This window comes from Heterocephalus glaber, unplaced genomic scaffold (genome assembly GCF_053883595.1).
Source record: "Heterocephalus glaber isolate CG9 unplaced genomic scaffold, H.glaber_assembly_v1.0 deba00001733, whole genome shotgun sequence".
Classification (NCBI taxonomy): domain Eukaryota; kingdom Metazoa; phylum Chordata; class Mammalia; order Rodentia; family Bathyergidae; genus Heterocephalus; species Heterocephalus glaber.
The window spans coordinates 4,449,148-4,468,091 of NW_028258444.1; the positions used below are offsets into that span (position 1 = coordinate 4,449,148).

General features: G+C 39.9%; 1 protein-coding gene across 3 annotated transcripts in view; it reads right to left on the bottom strand.

Annotated features, from left to right (window-relative positions):
• Dennd5b (DENN domain containing 5B) overlaps nt 1-18,944 on the bottom strand; it is a 187,217-nt gene that overhangs the window by 36,431 nt on the left and 131,842 nt on the right. For all 3 annotated transcript variants that reach the window (XM_004855049.4, XM_087199946.1, XM_004855048.4), the window contains 4 exons: nt 14,609-15,145; nt 11,180-11,411; nt 7,187-7,337; nt 637-730 (listed from right to left, as the gene is read on the bottom strand). In XM_004855049.4, coding sequence (XP_004855106.1) covers nt 637-730; nt 7,187-7,337; nt 11,180-11,411; nt 14,609-15,145 — 1,014 coding nt within the window. The remainder of the gene's footprint in view (nt 1-636; nt 731-7,186; nt 7,338-11,179; nt 11,412-14,608; nt 15,146-18,944) is intronic.

Genomic DNA, 18,944 nt, shown 5'->3' on the forward strand with positions numbered 1-18,944 from the left:
TTTCTTATTTTTGAGATAGAGTCTTGATAGGTGGTCAAGGCTGGCTTTATATTCTTGATGATCCTTCTGCCTCAGCCTCCCAAGTACTGGGATGACAGGTGTGTGCCACCACACCCAGCAACAGACTTTCTGATTGCATTTTCTTTTCGACCACAAGAAATAATCAAAACTTACTTGTAATTGTTGAAATGTTAACTGTGGCCTTATTTTTAAAGAGTACAAATAAAGTTCAAAGATTTCAATTTAAAAAGTTTTAAAATACTTTTAAAAAATGGAGTCAGCAAGCCAAGACACAGGTGAATACACTACTAAGTTTGAATTATAGGTGAAACCTTGAAACGTTTGTGTTTCTCCTTTAGGAAACATAAGGTACCAACTTAATTTTTTACCCTAACTGTAGCTTTACTTGATATAGCACACAGAAAGACTTGTTTTAGAGCCTTATTTCATATGCACTGAAGTAATAAACATAGAAATGGGGTGTTTTCTACTACAAATGAGCACAAAGGATTCACATTTTAAAATGTAACAGAATGAGTTTTTAAAAGTATACAGAAAAGCCTGCATGGTGAGCCCTGGCTGCTGGTGAGCCTGAGTCTTGGCTCTGCCCTGCCAGGCAGCAGGTCAAACACTCACCTCCCGCAGGTCACTATCCAGGCCAATGTGCTCTGAGTGCTGCCGAAGGCGCTCCTTCCTTCGCTGCGCTGTAGCATTCCGGCTCACCCAGCGACTGAGGAGGGAAACACACCAAGAGGGGCCGCGACTCGCTACCTTTACAACAGGAAGAACTGGCTGTTCAACACAAAAGGCTGATAACAGCTATTTTTCAATCAATTATCTACAAAATATTGTAACAACTTTATTAGGATATAATTAGAATACCATGTAACCTACCTACTTAAAGCACACAATCCAATGGTTTTTGGTGTGACAGCAAGTATGTCAACCATCTCCATCATTAATGCCTTTTAATAACTAAGGTTAGAACAGGTTGGGGATGTAGCTTAGTGGTAGTACACTTGCCTAGCACTGGTGAGACTCCAGGTTTATTAATCCCAGTATCAAAAAACCCCCAAACAAACAAAAACAGTCCCATATACATTAAATATACAATAGCAACTTAGTCCTTGATTACAGCAGACATATAAAACATGCCTAGATGTGCCTAGGTAAGTATTCAGGTATTTAGGGGGTACTGGCAGTGCTGGGGTTCAATCAAACCCAGGCCACATGCATGCCCTCACTCTACCACTGAGCTAATCCTCAGCCCTAGGTACAGCTTCATAAAGTAATGAGGCCTTTCTGTGAAGTCACAGGCTGGGACCTGATGGCTTCTAGGATTTCCCTCAGCTCAAAACTGCATGGTATGTTTCTATGAAATGGTAGCTTATATTTGTCAATTATTTTGGAAAAATACTTATTTTATAGACTCAATACCAAAATACACAGGAAAAATGAGTTTAAAATAACATCTAACCTCTTTTTTAGGGCCTATGAAACTCTCACAGCAGGGCAGTTCTTCGTTCTGACCTCACCTAAGAGCACATTCCTCTAACGGACTGCGTTCTAGCACAGTGACCATCACTCTGTCTAAACGATTCACTACTACAAGGTTGAGACAGCCTGTTCTTGTTGTAGGGACCCCGTCTCAAAAAATTATAAAGAACTCGGGATGTAACTCAGTGGTAGTATGCCTCTAGCATGAGCAAGGCCTTGGTTCAGTCCTTAGTAAAACAAACAAACAATCAAACAAAATATTTACTCATGGATAAAAAAATTTGGAGTTAACAGCTAGGCTAGTCCAAATAAACAGTAAAGTTATAAGACAATATATACATATATATCAGCTAATGAACTTCGATAGTAAAGTGAAGGAGCAAGATGTAAACTATAGAACATTTCCCTTAGTGGGCAAATGTGGGAAAGGCTTTGGAGAAGGATAAAGACTGACTCATAAAATAACTGGCCCTCCTCACTATGTGCCCTATGGGACAAAATACTTAATTTTTGTCTTCAAAGTAGGGAAATGAGTACTGCTTATGAAAATTTCTATGAAGTTCATACATTCCCAGTGTTGAGCAATGAATTTATTCTCTGTATTAAACTTCATTTACTGAGTGTAACTTTAACAATGATGGTCACAATCGCTGACATACCTAAGACTGTTTATTTGCTTTCATCTTATAAACAACGTATTAACTTCTAACATTTCAATGATTTATGGTATACAGGCATGCTCTTAAATCACTTTAAGCTGTACTTAGTTCTGAGATCTTTTCTCTTCTAGATTATAATCTACCTGAAAATATAATGGGTCAGGTTCAGTGTTGAGATGGGAAACCTCAAGATGACATACAAAGGTTTAAAAAGCTAGTAAGTAAAGCTGTAATATTTGAAATCCTTCCTGCTAGGCTCTATTTTCCTTTTCTGCTGTACTTTCTTCACAACGCTTACACTATCTGACATGGTACTATTTTACATAGTAAGATTTTAAAAAATCTGTTTCCTGGTGAGAGCAGAGATCTTTGTTATGTTCACTGTAAATTCATGATGAATAGGATAGTCCTCACCAGGGTACCACAAAAACTCGCCATCCAAATGAATGAGCAACCCAATGCTAGCAATGGAAGAAAAAACTATCAGACAAATAGTCTAGTAGCCATATCAAAGTGATTCAAACAATTAAGATATTTTAATAAAAGAAAAACAATGACTCATCTGTGTGACAGAAGATTCCTATAATTCTCATTCATTTACTTCTGAAAAATAGAACATTGTATCTGGTGTCATGGTTTGGAAAGTTTGAACCTGCACGGTGGTCAGCCCTTTGAAGCACAATTTTAAGTTCGGTATTTATCAAAGCATGGACCATTCTTCATTGGAGAGGGAAACATCACAAACCAAGGTAAACAATGTCAAATGCTCAGGTGCCAATTATTTGCTTCTGTCTTGTAAGCAGCACCTTAAATTCTAACAACCTACCTCTTCCAGACTTTTTGTTTTGGTACCAGGGATTGAACTTGGGACCTTGCGCTTGCAAAGCAGGTGGCAGAACCACTGAGCTAAATTCCTGGCCCCCAGACTTAATTATAAACACTTAGATTACGTCCAGGAGGGGACACTGTAAAGGTCTTGTGCACAACAGGCAAACACTGTACCACTGAGCTACATCATCAGTGGAGGGGAAGAGTTCATTGAATACATAACTGTTTCCTCCTCCAGTGAATCAACCTCTATGATTGTCTTCATGAAGCTGAGACAGCCTATTTAAATGAGATTCAGTTAAAGAAAGTTAAAAAAACTCACAATTCTTTTACTGTACCATGCTCCCCTCCACCCCATATTTAAAAGATTGCTGGTACTGAGGATGTTCCACACCCTTGAACAGTCTTTGTGTATTGGACACCACGAACATGGTGTAGGGAGCAGGGACTGGGCTCTAATCCTAACTCTGAACTGAGCTGAACCGACTCTTCAGGGCTAGGGCCTCTGATCCCAGCCATGCTTTCTGTGGCTCATCAGAAGGAACATGGCACTAAGATATACCTTGTTTCCCAAACCCCATCTTCTTCAGATCTGCTCTTTTTAGTGGAGCCCACTCTAAGAAAGAGGCAAGGCATCTGAAGGCTTCTTAATTCTGGAGGGATCACAGACTGGGGGCTGTCACTCAACTCTCATGTTCAGTATTAAGCTTACTCAAGACTTCTTGGGGCTGGTGGTGTAGCTCAGCGGAACAGCACCTGCCTAGCATGGATGAGGCTCTAGATTCCATCCCAGCACTGGGGGACCCCCAAGGACCATACTACCCTTTCATCAGAGTGACAGAGTCCAGCAGTATATGTAAAGTACAGAGCCCCTGAATCAGCAGGCCTAGGTTTGAATCCTAGTTTCAACATTTTCTGCCTATGTGATCTTGGTACAAGCTGTTGACTCTCCCTGAACCCCACTTATAAACTGGGTAAAACAAGGTAAGCTTATATTTAGAAGTATGCTTACAAGAAGGATGAATGGCCTGATGAGCTTTAAAGCTGTTAACAGAGAAGCTAGTACAGAACTGAGTTAGGAACAGCAGCCACTACCACCAGCAGCAGCATCACCCCAGAACCACCTTTCTCTTGGCACAAGGAAGGGTCCACTGCCAGGAAAGGTAGAAATACAGATATGTTTTTGAGACAGGGTCTCACTGTGTAGCCCAGGCTGGCCTCAGCCTTTTGAATGCTGGGATAATAGGCATGCAACACCTCACTCAGCTGAGAAAAGGTATATTGGGAAGCAGACAAAAAAATGAGCAAGAAGGAAGAAATATAAGTACTTTAAATAAAGCAGCGGTGGAAGTTTCCAAAGTTTCTGACTGATACCTGTAAGGACCAGAGGCTTATAATTAAGACTCTGAAAGGAAAAGGAACAGTGGTGTGTGCAGCACTATAACTCCTTCTTTCTATTTATATACACCATTTCCCTCGGATGTGCTTGCTATCATTCTAAAACTCTGATATTTGGACCTGCGTCAACCTTTCTCACACACTGAAAACCACATTCGAGCAGGAAGCAGAAGCAAAAATGGCCAAGATGAAGTATGTATATATGGCATTTCTCCAAGATGAATGTATTTATTATGTGTTGAAAATATATAATAAAAAGTAAATTTCAGATCACTTAACTAAAAAAAAGGACTAGAGTTTTTCAAGAGCAAATGTATAATCTGAAAGGTAACATTTAAAAAAATTTTTTTTTTGGTACCAGGGATCGAACTTGGGACCTTGCACTTGCTAGGCAGGCGCTGGAACCACTGAGCTAAATCCCTGGCCCTGAAAGGTAACATTTTATTCACTGGACTGTTTATATAATGTTTTGTTTGCTTCTCATTAAATGTACAATATGCAAAATTAAAAAACACATTTGAACAAACACTTTCAATTAGTCAACTAGAAAAATGGCAACGCTGTTCCATTCTTTCAGGACATAAAATAAAAGCAAGACATAAAGGGCCAGGGATTTAGCTCAGTGGTTCTGCCGCCTGTCTTGAAAGTGCAAGGTCCTGAGTTTGATCCTCGGTACCAAAAAAAAAAAAAGAAAAAAAAGAAAAAAAATGACATAAGCAGGGCAAACCTGAACACACAAATAAATATTATCATTTCAGAAATACCTTCTAGCACAAAGTGCCTAGATTAGCACAGTATTTGTTAAATTAAATCAACTGCTACCATTGCATGTGAACAGCAGGAAACTGCAGTTTCCTCTGCTCTGATGAACAGTCATGACAATCATTTTGGGAAAGAGATGAGTACCAAAAATCCCACAACAGCTCAGCATATCGCCTGAGGAGGGATGTCACACTTCCCTGCCACCTTTCAAGAGCTTCACACTTCTTACTTAGGTCAAAGGCATAATCTACCTCTTTTATCCCCTCCATGGCTCTCTATGTGCCTTGTGGAAAGTCAGGCGGGTGGATGCCACTCTGTTCTGCACACCCAGTCTTTCATTTCCGTGGCCTGCCTGGCTCTCTTGTGTGTCCCTCCTCTGAGCCTCTGACTGAATGAGGAGATCGCAGACCTGCAGAGGCCATCGGCTTCTGTTGCAGAGGTGACCCGCTGCACCTGGGTCAAGGTTCCCAGGCTGGTGAGTGGTGAAGAATAAAGCAAATTCCAGAGCTGCTAACCTAATCAGAAGTCACTCTTCCCCTACTCAGACCACATCCCCATTAATACTCTGCTCCTTCTCACTTGTTAACAGAACACTAGTATTCACTTAAAATCAAGCACTCCCCTAAGCCCAAATACTGCACTTGATTTCAATTTCCCCTCCCTTTTCAGAGTGTTGTGTTATTAAACCTAGGATCTCACACACATAAAGCAAGCACTCTTAAGGCTCTGCTGAATCTCCAGCCCTCTTTTTTCCAGGTCTAACCATATTCAGATATTTTATGAAAGGACTCATCTACTGTAAAGAATAATAGGGTTTATCTTTATGCTTGCTTTGTCATAGTTTTGTATTTGATACTTCAGACCAAGAGTAGTGTATAGGTTGAGCTGCATCCCCCACAATGACATGCTGAAGTCTAGCTTGCTTTGCACCTAGGCCTTTGTAGGCATACTCAAGTTAAGAAGCGTCACTGGGCCACAGTCCAGTATGACTGGTGTCCCTGTGAGAAATGGGAGATGTGCACACAGACAGAGGGAGGGCAGCTGTGTGGAGATACAGATGGAGCCCAAGTTGAGCTGTTAGAGCCAAGAAGCTACTGGGGCCACTGAGAGCTGGAGGAGGTAGGAAAATGGTCACCCTGAGAAGTCTTCGAGGGACAAGGACCCTGCCAGGGTCCTGATTTTGGGTTTTGCACTTCTAGGGCTGTAAGAGAATGTCAGGGTTTTAAGGCAGCAAATTTTTGGTACTTTGTTATGGCAGTCCTAGGAAAGCAGTATAGCTGGCAAAAGTAGAGCAGCTCTGAGTTCCAGCAGACTTACTGGCATTATATCTAAATACAGAAGTGAGAAATGTGACCCTTGGTTTGAACCCTGGCATTGCCAAGAAAAAAAGTAGCTATTCACAAGTGTACTGGGCCGGGGATTTAGCTCAGTGGTTTCGACGCCTACTTTGCAAGGGCAAGGTCCCGAGTTCGATCCCTGGGACCGAAAAAAAAAAAACCAAAACAAACAAACAAACAAAAAAACTACAAGTGTACTTTTCTTTGGGCGCAACAAAACAAAACCAAACTCATCTTTTTTTCCTGTTGTATTGGGGACTGAATCAGGAACCTCATGCATGCTAGCTAGGCAAATGCTCTATCACTGAGCTGCATTTCCAGCCCTTTTTAAATTTTGAAACTGGGTTCTACTAAGTTGCCTAGGCTGGCCTCAAACTTGTAATCCTCCTGCCTCAGCTTCCCAAATAGCTGAGATTATAGGTATGTACCACCACGCTGGGCCAGTCTTTGTTTTTTACTTATATATGACAGAATTAACCCACTTATGTCCAAAGATTGGAATTTAAAAAAATGTTTGCATGAAATGAATATATTTTACCTAGAAAAATACTAGTCAATCCATATTTGAAATGAATTAGTGGAGTCTTAAAAAAGTAATCAGACAGAGAGATGTCTAATGGTTACAGAGTGCCTCATTAGAATTGTGGAGTATGCCATCCTTCATTCATTCCTTTAATTAGTTACTCAAGTGAAAAATATGCTTACTTGTTATTGGTAGGTCCTGTTGCCAAGACATCGGACTGTAATTTTGGAAAGAACCCTTGCTCATATTTGCCTTGACCAATTTTCATGTCCAGCAGATGTGGATGGATTGCAGTGTGATCCATTTTCATCAGTCTCTGCTCGATGGATTGGGCTATGAATTAAATTTATAACAAATCAGACCTATGATGAATGTAATCATTATGTACTGCAAATGTACTAATAAAAATAATAAATTTAAAAAAGCAAATTAGAGATATTTCATGCTAACATTTCAAAAGTAATACTTCTTCCATTCACAAAGAGAACTCAGTCATCCCAACATCCTGAAATATTTTTACAGAGGCTCTTCAGAGATCAGTAAAATGTGAATATAGAAAGGTTAACTTTAAATAAATATTGGATGATTAATTTTCATGGTATTTTCTGCCTTTTCCAAAAGCTGGGCAGTGAAATTGAAAAATGTATAATTTAGGGGGCTGGGGATTTAGCTCAGTGGTTTCACCACCTGCCTCACAAGTGCCAAGGACCCAAGTTTCATCCCCGGTACAAAAAAAAAAAAAAGTGTAATTTAGTATTGAGACAGTTTTCTTAAAATAGGAAATTCAGTATTCTTAACATAAATATGGTTCTAAGTACAACATTAAAGAAAACTGATGGCAAATAAAATATTTTTCTTTTCTTTTTTTTTTTTTGTGGTACTGGGGATCGAACTCGGGACCTTGAGCTTCCAAGCCAGGTGCCAGAACCACTGAGCTAAACCCCCAGCCGTAAAATATTTTTCTTGAGCTGAAAGGCAATGTGAAGAGAAGGAAGAAGCAAACATTCTTAAACACTCACGCCTAACTCATGTCTAACAAGGGACTGTGTGAAGTCCATCCCCCTACTTTCAGCGACAGGTGCGTTCCCATCAGGAGGTGTCTTTAGGAATGTTTATTAGATCAAGAGGGTAGCAGAGCAGTCAGATAAGCAGGCATTTAGAAAATGTCCAGGGGATAAGAAACTAGCCTTCTGAAGAATGAAGAGTGGACAGACAGGAATTACTCAGCATTTGTTTTAAAACACATTCAATTTAGTGGGGTTGGAGGATGTCTCTAAGACCAAATGGAGTGATCTGCTTTCTTGCTAAAACAAAATAATCCTCATCGTATTTTGATCAACCAAATTTTCAGGAGAAAATACAACATTAGAGGAGCAAAACTATCTTTTGCCAACAGACAGGGATAACAAGCGGTGAACTGCTGGAGTGTGGTAAACAGAACACACTGGCGAATTCAATTTTCAGTGATGTCCGATGACCTTGCACACCCCATCTATACTTTCTATGCATCCTAATATTTATAAAACATTAATGAATGGATGATTGTGGCAAAATGATGACTAGATCCATGGCATGGAAATCCCAGAGGTCTTTGTCAAGTCTACATTCCATGAAGTACTTACAAAATTCCATTTCTGCCAAGAAGGACTTGTTCTCACAAAAGGAAAAAATAAAAAAGGAGCTTCAATTTTTCTGTTGGATTTATGCATATTTGTACATGTGTATGGTTTCTTTGAGAGGGTCTTGCCACGTAGCTCAGGCTGACCTCAAACTTATTATGCAGCCAGGGTTACCCTGGAACTTTCAATCCTCTTGTCTCAGCCTTCCAAAATGCTGAGATTACTTGGAAAACGACAGAGAAATCCATACAATATGATATTGAGTTGTTCTCCTTAAAAGTTAAGGAAAGTTAAAAAAAAAACTTTGGAAAGTTAAAAAACTTTCCAAACAAAAATCATGATTTATAATGAATTACCCTAGGGTTTGTATTTAAAATTGTTATAGGGAGCATAATGCAACATTACTTTCAGTGACAACATCACCAATGAAAACTGAGCGTTCAGAAATTAGCAAGTGCCTGTTTTGAGAGGTCAGGGGTCTGTTAGACTTTAAAGAGTTTGTGACAATACTAACTTGTGGTGATTGGTAAGAAAAAGAAAACCATATTTTTATCCACTTCTTGTCTTTCTGCCCAGAAATCATGAGGCTCTAGTGCCACAATATCAGTAGCAGATAGCCTGTGCCTAAACAGCTCACCTGCAAATCAAAATTCTTTCTGATTAGAGGCAAAACGCCACCAAAAGCATATGCATACACACACAGAACTTCATACCCAATCTCTGGGATTTGGGGGAGGTAATTTCACTTGATAAAAGAAATAACTACATTTATAAGCAGTAAGCACAGTCACAGCAAGTTGTTTCCTTTTACTTCTAAAAAGAGTCTGACAGGGGCCAGGGATTTAGCTCAGTAGTTCCGCCACCTGCCTTGGAAGCGCAAGGTCCCGAATTCGATCCCAGGTACCAAAAAAAAAAGAGTCTGACAGATTAGCTTTCTGGGAGGCTACCACCTTAACTTAATCTCGTTTTCTTACATGTAAACACTATAATGGTATATTTTCAAAGGGGTTTCATATAATTTTTGTGATGACAGTAGGAGTACCAAATTCTATGAGAGGCTGAAAGAAATTCTCTTAATTGGAAAGACATCTTTTATAGAAGCATATAAATTAAGAAACTGATGATTAATTCCATTTTTAATATTCTGTCAGGAAGGGAGGGGTGAAATTTGCTCAATAAGGCATTATATTACTCGCATGGCTGCTAAAGCACTGGAAGTCATAGTATTCTCTGAACTTGTATAAACAATTTCAATTTTTCTGCCTACTCAATTTCTAGAAACACAAAGGTAATTGTCATTTCCTGAAGGGGATTTCAAGGATCTACTCTTGTGCAGAGGAACACAACCAGCAATGTCTCAGAGACCTGTACATCTCTCTAAGAGATAGCATTTAATATCTCTTTCCTTACATATGCTGAAGTGTCACTCCTTCTAAGAATGATTTAGTTAAGTCAAGTGGTAAAGGCGAGCAAGCCACAGCGGCAGAGCACAGAGCGCTACAACTGTGGTCTCCTTTTCTCCAGCAGAAAAAATAATCTCAAATAGCACCTACATCTGAAGGGAAAGAAATAAAAGGAAGATTTTTTTTTTCCAGCAAAGATTGTTTAGGAACAGCTAACAAGAGATGAAGGCTTCAGTGGCTAGAATCAGTTGGACCTGGATTTGAACCATGGTTCCACCAATAACTAGCTATAGGCAACTGGAGGCAAATTGCTCGACCTCCCAGCTTTCTAACTGTAAAGTAAGGACAGTAATAAAACAACACAAAAACAAGTGTCCTTCTGTCCTGTTGCTAAAATCAAACACAAAATGCATCTACAACACTTGCTATAATGAGTGGCACATAGTCGGTACTGGCTATTAATAGTCATTTATTTAATGGGTTACATTGCACTGTCAGACAGGACTGGCCATGATTCAGGATTCTCTGACCTGGGGAAAAGGGTGTCAGGATTCTGAATGCAAGTATTTCCTCTCATTTGAATGCAAGAATCCAGCAATTTAATTTCAACAAATGAAGCTATATAGTGATAACAATGCAGCAAATATACTGTTTCTGTTATATAAACTAAGCAGCCTCTCAGATCTTTTAAGTTGATATTTTTCTTGAATAATGAAAGAAGAAGAGAAAGGGAAAAGGGCAGCACCAATAGCAAGACAGAAATCAACTTTTTTCTACTGAGGCAATAGAGTAAGACAAAAATCATAGCAAATTCTAGTTATGCTCTATTCGGTTTATTACTGCTTTTACTCTTTTGTCTAAGGGAAGAGAGGAATGTCCAGGAGGAATGGGGACTCACAGAGACAGGAAGAAAACTACAGGAACTCTTTGATATAGTACCAGGACTAGCCACAAAGTCTAAAACTAAAGATTAACTTTGTAGTACACAAGGCCAACAACATGTGAAAGAAATGTCATGAATTTTAATTTTAAAAAGTACAGCAGGGCCAGGGGATGTAGTTCAGTGGTGCTGCGCCTATTTGGCAAGTGCAAGGTTCTGAGTTCAATCCTCGGTACCAAAAAAAAAAAAAAAAAAAAAGTATGGCAAATGTACCTGCTTCTTTTAAAGTGCTGCATTTCTGATATATAGATGTCCGCAAGGTGGGTGCCCTTACACTGTACAATCTTATCTTCTCAATCCGAGAATCAAAGACCCGAAGCAAAGGGTCTTTCTCTTCCCACTGAGACATAATTTTATTATCAATAAAGGTGGCAAACATCTGTGTTTCAATGAAGCGTGAAAGAAACGGCAGGTAAGGCTCAGGCTGGTCAGACAGGAAAGAAGCCTGTAATGAGATAATTAGCAAATTATTATCTAAAGAGACTAGATCAATACTATGTGTTAAACCTGAAGATTATTTATTTATTTATTTTTTTGTTACCGGGGATCGAACTCAGGGCCTTGCGCTTTCGAGGCAGGCACCGAAACCACTGAGCTAAATCCCCGGCCTGCTAAGATTATTCTTTTTAAAACTTAACAACATATAAAACTGACATCTGAAATTCAAAAATCCTTATAAATCTAATCTTCCTTTTTCTAAATTTATAGAAGGTCACTTAGGTCTTTAGTAGTAATGTTCTCTTTCAAACCAATTTACATTCTGAACCTGATGACCATTGTGCAGGCCAGAGGGCTTCACTAATGAAAGAAGGTGGATAAGGGGCTGTGATTGATTGTCAGTCATTCATTTCACTAACCATTAAATGTTGATTCCTCTCCCCAGTGAGTGATTCCTTTTGCTCTCCATTCCTAGCTTGTGCAATGTACCTCCAAGCCAAAAGGCAGTGAATGAACTGATACAATAATGATATACACATCAGCAATGACCTTCTCAAAAGGACAACACAGAATTCATGGTGAAGAGTGAAATTCTTTTGTTCTTCAGTGAATATTTTTCTAGATGTCAACTCTCTTTGTTAACTCCAGATCAAATTCATCAAACTTCTTCAAGACTTGTGCTGACACAACAGTCTAGGGCTCAAGAACTGTAAAAATCCTTGCTTGAAAAATCACCAGGAGCATGTCTTTGGAAAACTGTACAACAAGCTGGACCTTCCTGTTTCCAGCTTGTTGGGTACACAGTAAATTTACTAAGTTACAATCCACTTCTGATCCAAAGTGGTCACTTTTTCCTGTTGTTTTTCAGGTCCACATGCACAGGAGTTCTCATCTCAGACTAGCTGAGATGTGGAAGTGACTTACTACTTCATTCACTGGATCTGCTTCCCTTTTCATTCATTTGAGTAGATATGGTGCAGAAAAAGCCAGAAGGGAAAAAGGGAAGGGTAAGTTCTAACATAAGGTTACTTTTCTTAATAATGTACTCATTAGCTTCCTCCTAGTATATTTATTTTTCATCGTGAAGTTTTAGAGGCCTTTTAAAAAGCTTCCTCAAGAAAACCACTTATTCAAGAGAAGTACTTCCATACTTCAGGTAAATTTACATAAATCCAAACTACCAGACAGAGAGGCACAGTAGTCTCTAGAACTCAGTTCACTTCCTCAAAAGGCATCTTACAGATCTCTGATCATCACTCTAACTCTTTATAGAGCAAATAGCCTTAGAAACATGAACTAAATAGCCAAATCTGGCTCTTGATGTTCAGATCCTCTTGGGCTACAACATTTAAGATCAACAAAAACCTGGCTTGCAGGATTAGTGTGTCCTGCATATTTTCCTAGTGAAAAATGAGATGATTACAAGCCTTTTGCAGAATATCCAATATAAAACTTTCATTTCTTTAGGGGTTACAGAATTCTTCTAGTCTGAAGCTACATAAAGATTAAAAAGGAAGAAATTACTAGGACTCAATTTAAGTAAGAATTTGAATTTTCCCAAGGGCAAATCATGAATGTACAGATTAGTTCCCTACACAGAAAAAAGTGTAGGAAAAAAGTTAAGGTAAATGAGAAAGGGACTAAGAGTAGGAACACATCTGAATAAGTTTCTTATTAAAGAAGTTTAATTGAACATGAAGTGCACCAGCAGTTCTGATGTACATAGTACTGCATCCTCCACCAGAAAAAATATGATGGAATCAGTCATCTTTTAGCTAACCACCTTTATAGAGAAGTTTAGTGCATATTGTGGTCAGAAGGCCCAAGACTGTCCATTAGCCTGTGGGAGTGCAGCCCCTTTGGGGGGGCCTTAGTGACACGAAGATGCCACTTAGTGAAAGCCATGATTCCTTCTAACAGCACTGTTGTGCCTAAGCAGTCACAGGCAGGGGACTGAACTGTGCCCTGGTGACCTAAAAGAGTCAATGCACATCCCTAAGTGCTTCTGTCTGAAAAAACCAAACCAAACCCAACCCTGTGGGATATGTGAAGAAAATCTGGCAAAAGAATACAGTTTCCTTTAGAGAGAAGTTTCCACAGGACAATCAAAAGGTGGTGTCATTTTCTGGCTTCCTTTTCCAAAAACTCTGGAATAGAGTCTTAGACGAACAGTCATAAGATTGAATTTATTCATTCTCTCTATTGATCCTAACATGTGGCAAAAATGTTATTTCTGAAACTGAACTGTTACCTTTACATGGACAAGGGGGTGACTTCAATATGGGGTAAAGACTAAATATGTATAAGAAACAAAGACATGGGCTCGGGATTTAGCTCAGTGGTTCTGGTGCCTGCCTTGCAAGTGCAAGGTCCCGAGTTCGATCCCTGGTACCAAAAAAAAAAAAAAAAAAAAAGAAACAAAGACTTCTCAAAAAGGGAACATATTTCATCAGACTAGACTTGATCATAGAATTAGAGTAAAAAAACCTTACAATGTCAGATAGTGTTAACAGATTTGAAAAGCCCGTGAAAGGTAAGATTTTTCTATAAATTAAACATTGTCAAAATTCAGGAAATGAAAAAATGAGATTACACATAATATAGCACACAATTCAATAACCAGTCATGGGCTGGCTGGTTTACTTTTGGGTGAAATTACTATGTCTAGTGCAAACGCCTTTGCTTGCACTGAGCTACATGCCCAGCTCTTTTTTAATTTTTAATTTTGAGACAAGGTTTGGGGAAATCCCTAAACTGCCCAGTGTGGGCTCAAACTTGCAATCTTCTTGTCTCAGCTTTCCAGAGTACTGGGATTATAGGCATGTGCCAACATGCCTGACTAAAGAAAAGTTGGTAATGAGAGAAAGACAGGAAAAAATAATCTGTTTTAAAAAAGTTAACCCAGGGGCCAGGGATTTAGCTCAGTGGCACTGGGCCTGCCTTGCAAGTGCAAGGTCTTGAGTTTGATCCCTGGTATTGAATTTAAAAAAAGGTAACCTGACAGGCATGGAGCACAGGTCTGTAATCCCAGCAGTCAGGAGAATGAGGTGAGAGGATCATTGAAGGAGTTTGAGGCCAGCCTGGTCTGCATAGTAATTCAAGGCCAGCCTGGAATAGTGAGACCCATAAGACAACAACAAAAGTTAACCAAATCTGTAATATAGCCCACTAAGAATCATGAAAAGGAAAACTGAGTCTTTTTACTTTATCAAAGTTCTGCATCTGTTCCCGGTTGGTCAACCAGGACTCCATGTCCTGGGCAGTCTGAATCACAAATGCTTCATAATCTGCGAACATCTGTGTGAAGCGGTTAGCAAAGACCTCCCGAAGCTGCACATTGAGCTGGTAGTCCCTGAGTTCTGCCTCTTCACAATGCAGCTTCAGGTCCTTATCTTTTTCACTCAGGCATGTGGAGAGGTCCACTTTCTCCACAGTCACCCCAGTGCGCTTGGCCAGGGCCTGCAGGCGAGCGATGGTTTCATTGCCTTTCAGGAGCTCATACATGCTGATGCTGTTGGCGGAGACATTACCGTTCTTTTTGTCATTGACCAAATCCTTGAGAACCAGGTTCTTCAGCTTGGTGGCACTCTCACTGCAATGCAGACTACCCTCAGGAGGGATCCCAAACTGGAGAAGGACCTCAGAGAGCTCCTGGATAAAATCCACTTTATTGGGGAACTGTGGGAATTCTTCAGGCAACTCAATAAAATGGTTGTCAATATCCACAAAACACAAATTAGCCTGAAAGAGAAAAAATACAAAGGTTTACAGGAATTTTATGTTTTTAAAATATTACTGCCAATTATTATAAAAAACAGCATAAATTATGGGTAGAATTTTTCTTTCAGTATTTAGGACTGAACCCAGGGCCTCAGCCCTTTGTTATTTTGAGATAGGGTCTCGTTAAATTGCCTAGGGTGGGCTTGAACTTGTGATCCTCCTGCCTCTGCCTCTCAGAGTGTATTTTACCACCTGTAATTTCACCACCATGTTTTTCTATTTGTTAAGCTTTTAAAAAACCACTGACTTTTATGTTAACTATCTCAAGGTTCAGTTTTATTTTTTTTGTGGGGGTCCTGGGGATTGGACCCATTGCTAAGCACATACTCTACTACTGAGCCACACTCCCAACTCCATGAATTTCAGAATTTTAAAAAAATCTCTATTTTGCTGGCACATTCACCTAGGTATTTTATATCATATTTAATATCTATAACAGCTTTCTCTTGGTCTCAGAAATTTATTCTAATCTGACCAGAAGCTCTAGTGTTTGGCACCCATTAGGCATTCCTAAATGTATAAAGGTGTCTAGACTCATGGGACCTTAAGAATGGACATTTTGGGCCTGGGATTTAGCTCAGTGGTTCTACTGCCTGCCTCGCAAGCTAAGGACCTGAGTTCCATCCCTGGTACCCAAAAAAAAGAATGGACATTTCTGGGTCAAATGCTCACTAGATGAGCTTTACCATTCTTCTCATTCCGCTGCTCCAGTATCTGTAACTTAGAATTGACAATAACTGCTAAAAATTGGGGCTGGAGTAGCCCCAAATGGGACAAAATTGGCAAAGATCAATCCAGTTGAAAGATGGTCCACAAATTGTTACTTGACCTAAAATTAGCTAAACTTCCTAGAATACTAAAACCATTTTAGAAGTCACAGGACAAAAAGCAGGAGGCAGAAAGAAGTGGAAGCAAGTGCTTGGATAATGACAAATGATTAACCCCTGAATAATTAGAAGGCGACTTGGAAGATACTCTTGAGAAAAAAAGGCAACAGAAATCAGAAGAAATGTTTTCTGAGTTTGCTTACACTTTAGACTTGGAATTTATTTTGAATAGACCTAACTATTATTTTTCAAGTAGATATGAAAAATTTAAGAGGCCAAGCCCCTGAATAAAACCCTGACTATCTCTTGGGTATTTGATAATAGTAAACACCAGGCAGTTATTCTACCTTTACTACCCTGCACCATATCTTACTCAGAACAGGCTGTAGTGAGAAAGACGACTCAGCTTCTAGAGCAGGGTGGGCAGGAGGACGCTTGGTACCAAAGGCACAGCCCATCACAGAACACTGATCCCAACTCCACAGATGGCTGCTGTACAGCCTGGGGTAGGGAACAAGTGAAATAGGAAGCTTTAGCCTGTGCTCCCCTCTCCCCCAGGTCACCAAGAAGAGAATTCATACCATCCTCTGATCTCAAACTGCAAGGGGGGGTGAAAGAGAAGCAACTACTGGGTCTTTGTTTTTCTCTTCTGATCCCTGCTCATCGTGTTAGCAAACAAACAAGAATTACATTGAAGTTCAAATTAAACTTAATAAAAACATTTCCCCTGTTCAAAACCAGACAATCGATGATGATTCCTATAGCCTGATGTAACCTTTAAATTTAGCCTTTTAATCTTGCAGATTAAGAAATTGAGGCCCAAGATGGTAGGTGCCTTCCTGGCAACCGCTCCAGGTGTGTATTCTCAGACTGGTAGCCTATGGCATTTTTTGTTTTCTTTTTCTTTTTAAAGTTTTGTCACCCATGTCAATCGCCTTTTCTAAATAAACAGCTAAAATGAGCTGGATATGTTAGCACATGCTTGTAATCCTGATACTCGGGAGGCTGAGGTGGGAGGATTCCAAGTTTTAGGCCAACCTGGGCAATTTAGTGAGATCCTGTCTAAAAATGAAGTGCGTGTGTGTGTGTGTGTGTGTGTGTGTGTGTGTGTGTGCGCGTGTGTGTGCGCGCGTGTGTGTAGCTCGGTGGTAGAGTGCTTGCCTAGCATGAATGAAGGCCTGGGTTCAATCCCAATACTGAAAACAAACAAACTAAAAAAGAACTGAAATGTCATTATCTTGCTAAAGACAGTAGTGCTGCCTACAGTTTTCTTTAAACCCACATCTTTATATATGTGTCTTCAGTCTCTAGGAAGTAGGATATATTGAAATGCTTAAAAGGAGAAAGTAGGTCACCATAATTCAAATAGAATGACTCAGTATCTTTAAAAATGGAAAAAATTCTCTAACTTGCTAATCTCCGAGTTAAGAAGCAACCTCTTACCATTTCATGTCACACTACCTCCTTCATTACCACCTGCCTGTCACCCTTTTGGTCCCTGTCCTCTTCCTATGAGAAATGAGAGGGACAAGTTCTGTGGCATTTCAAAGCTTGTTATGCCGTGCGATCCCTGCTGAGCTGAAGTGTGTTAGTGCTGGGGTGGGAGCTCAGCTCCTGGCCTGGCCTGGCCTGCCCCCTGACGTCCTCTCATACCTCCAGTGACAGCTCAGAAGGGGCTGGAGGATCTCTGATGATCACAAGCAGCAGGAGGAGATATCAACTTGAGTTATGAAAATGGACTGCAGAAAGCAAAAAGCCCTTTCTCTAAAACAATTCCACACAATGGGAGTTCTGATAAATTGTTTCCCTCTTTAACACTATCAGTAATTTTAAATTCTACCAGACTAGCTCAACAAGGATGACATACATGATAAAAATGTGGTCCATGTCTGATCTGACACTTTTTGGGGCTAAATCTTTTTACATTTCTATTGATCAACACCACCCACAAGCCTTCGTTGTATATAATTACTTCCAATTAAAAGCAAGAAAAGCTGCCTCAAGGGTTGAAACAATTATCTCTTCCATGAGTAAGCCTTCTTACACCCTAATTGAAAGTTGTTCTGATCTCTATACAGTTCTTAGTTCATTTATTCCTCTAATTCTTTTTTGTTTGTTTAGTTTTGGGGGGGGGTTTGGTACCAGGGATCCCAGCCCATATTCCTCTACTTCTTAAACCTGTGTTATTGATAGCAGCAATTTTTAAAAAAAGTTGAACTTATCTCTTACTTCTCTTGCTGTTTTCCACTGCGTTCTGTACAAACTGAGACAAGTAATGAAGCCACAAAGACTCCGTCTCTTGGGGACCTCAGAAATGTAAGCAAGAGCTAGCAGCATTCAGTGCTTGAGCAGCACAACTGCCTTCATGCTTCCTAGGAAGGGAGCTGCCCTCTCTCGTCTGGAGTTGAGTCAGCTGGGAGAATATTTAAGATACTCTCCCAGGGGCTGAAGCACAGCTGAGCATGTGTGAGGCCCTGGGTCTGATCCCTAGCACCAAAATAAAGTAAAAGATTGTCTCAGAACATCAAAGCAAGGTACGACAAAAAGAGTGGCAAAAGCCATTTGGTTTCACTCTTTCTCTTGATTTTTTGCCTCCCACTTGCTGAATGACAGAAAAGTGAAGTGCCACTCTGCAGTTAACCTCCAGGCCACAGCCTTCCACCCTCACTCTCCCCACCCCAAACCCAATCTAACAAAGGGCAGCTGTGCCCATCATTTGGGAATCACAGGGAAAGGGAGTGGGTGGTTAATTATAAGTCTGTGCACTTACGTTAGTTACCTAACAACTAACATCAAACCTTCTTAAAATAACCATTTTGTAAACTTGACATTTTTGCTATTTTTAGAGGCCTCATCACTATTTTTAGCCATTATCTTATTTTATAATTATCAGGGAAAGGGTATGGGAAATACCACTACTGAGTATACTTAAG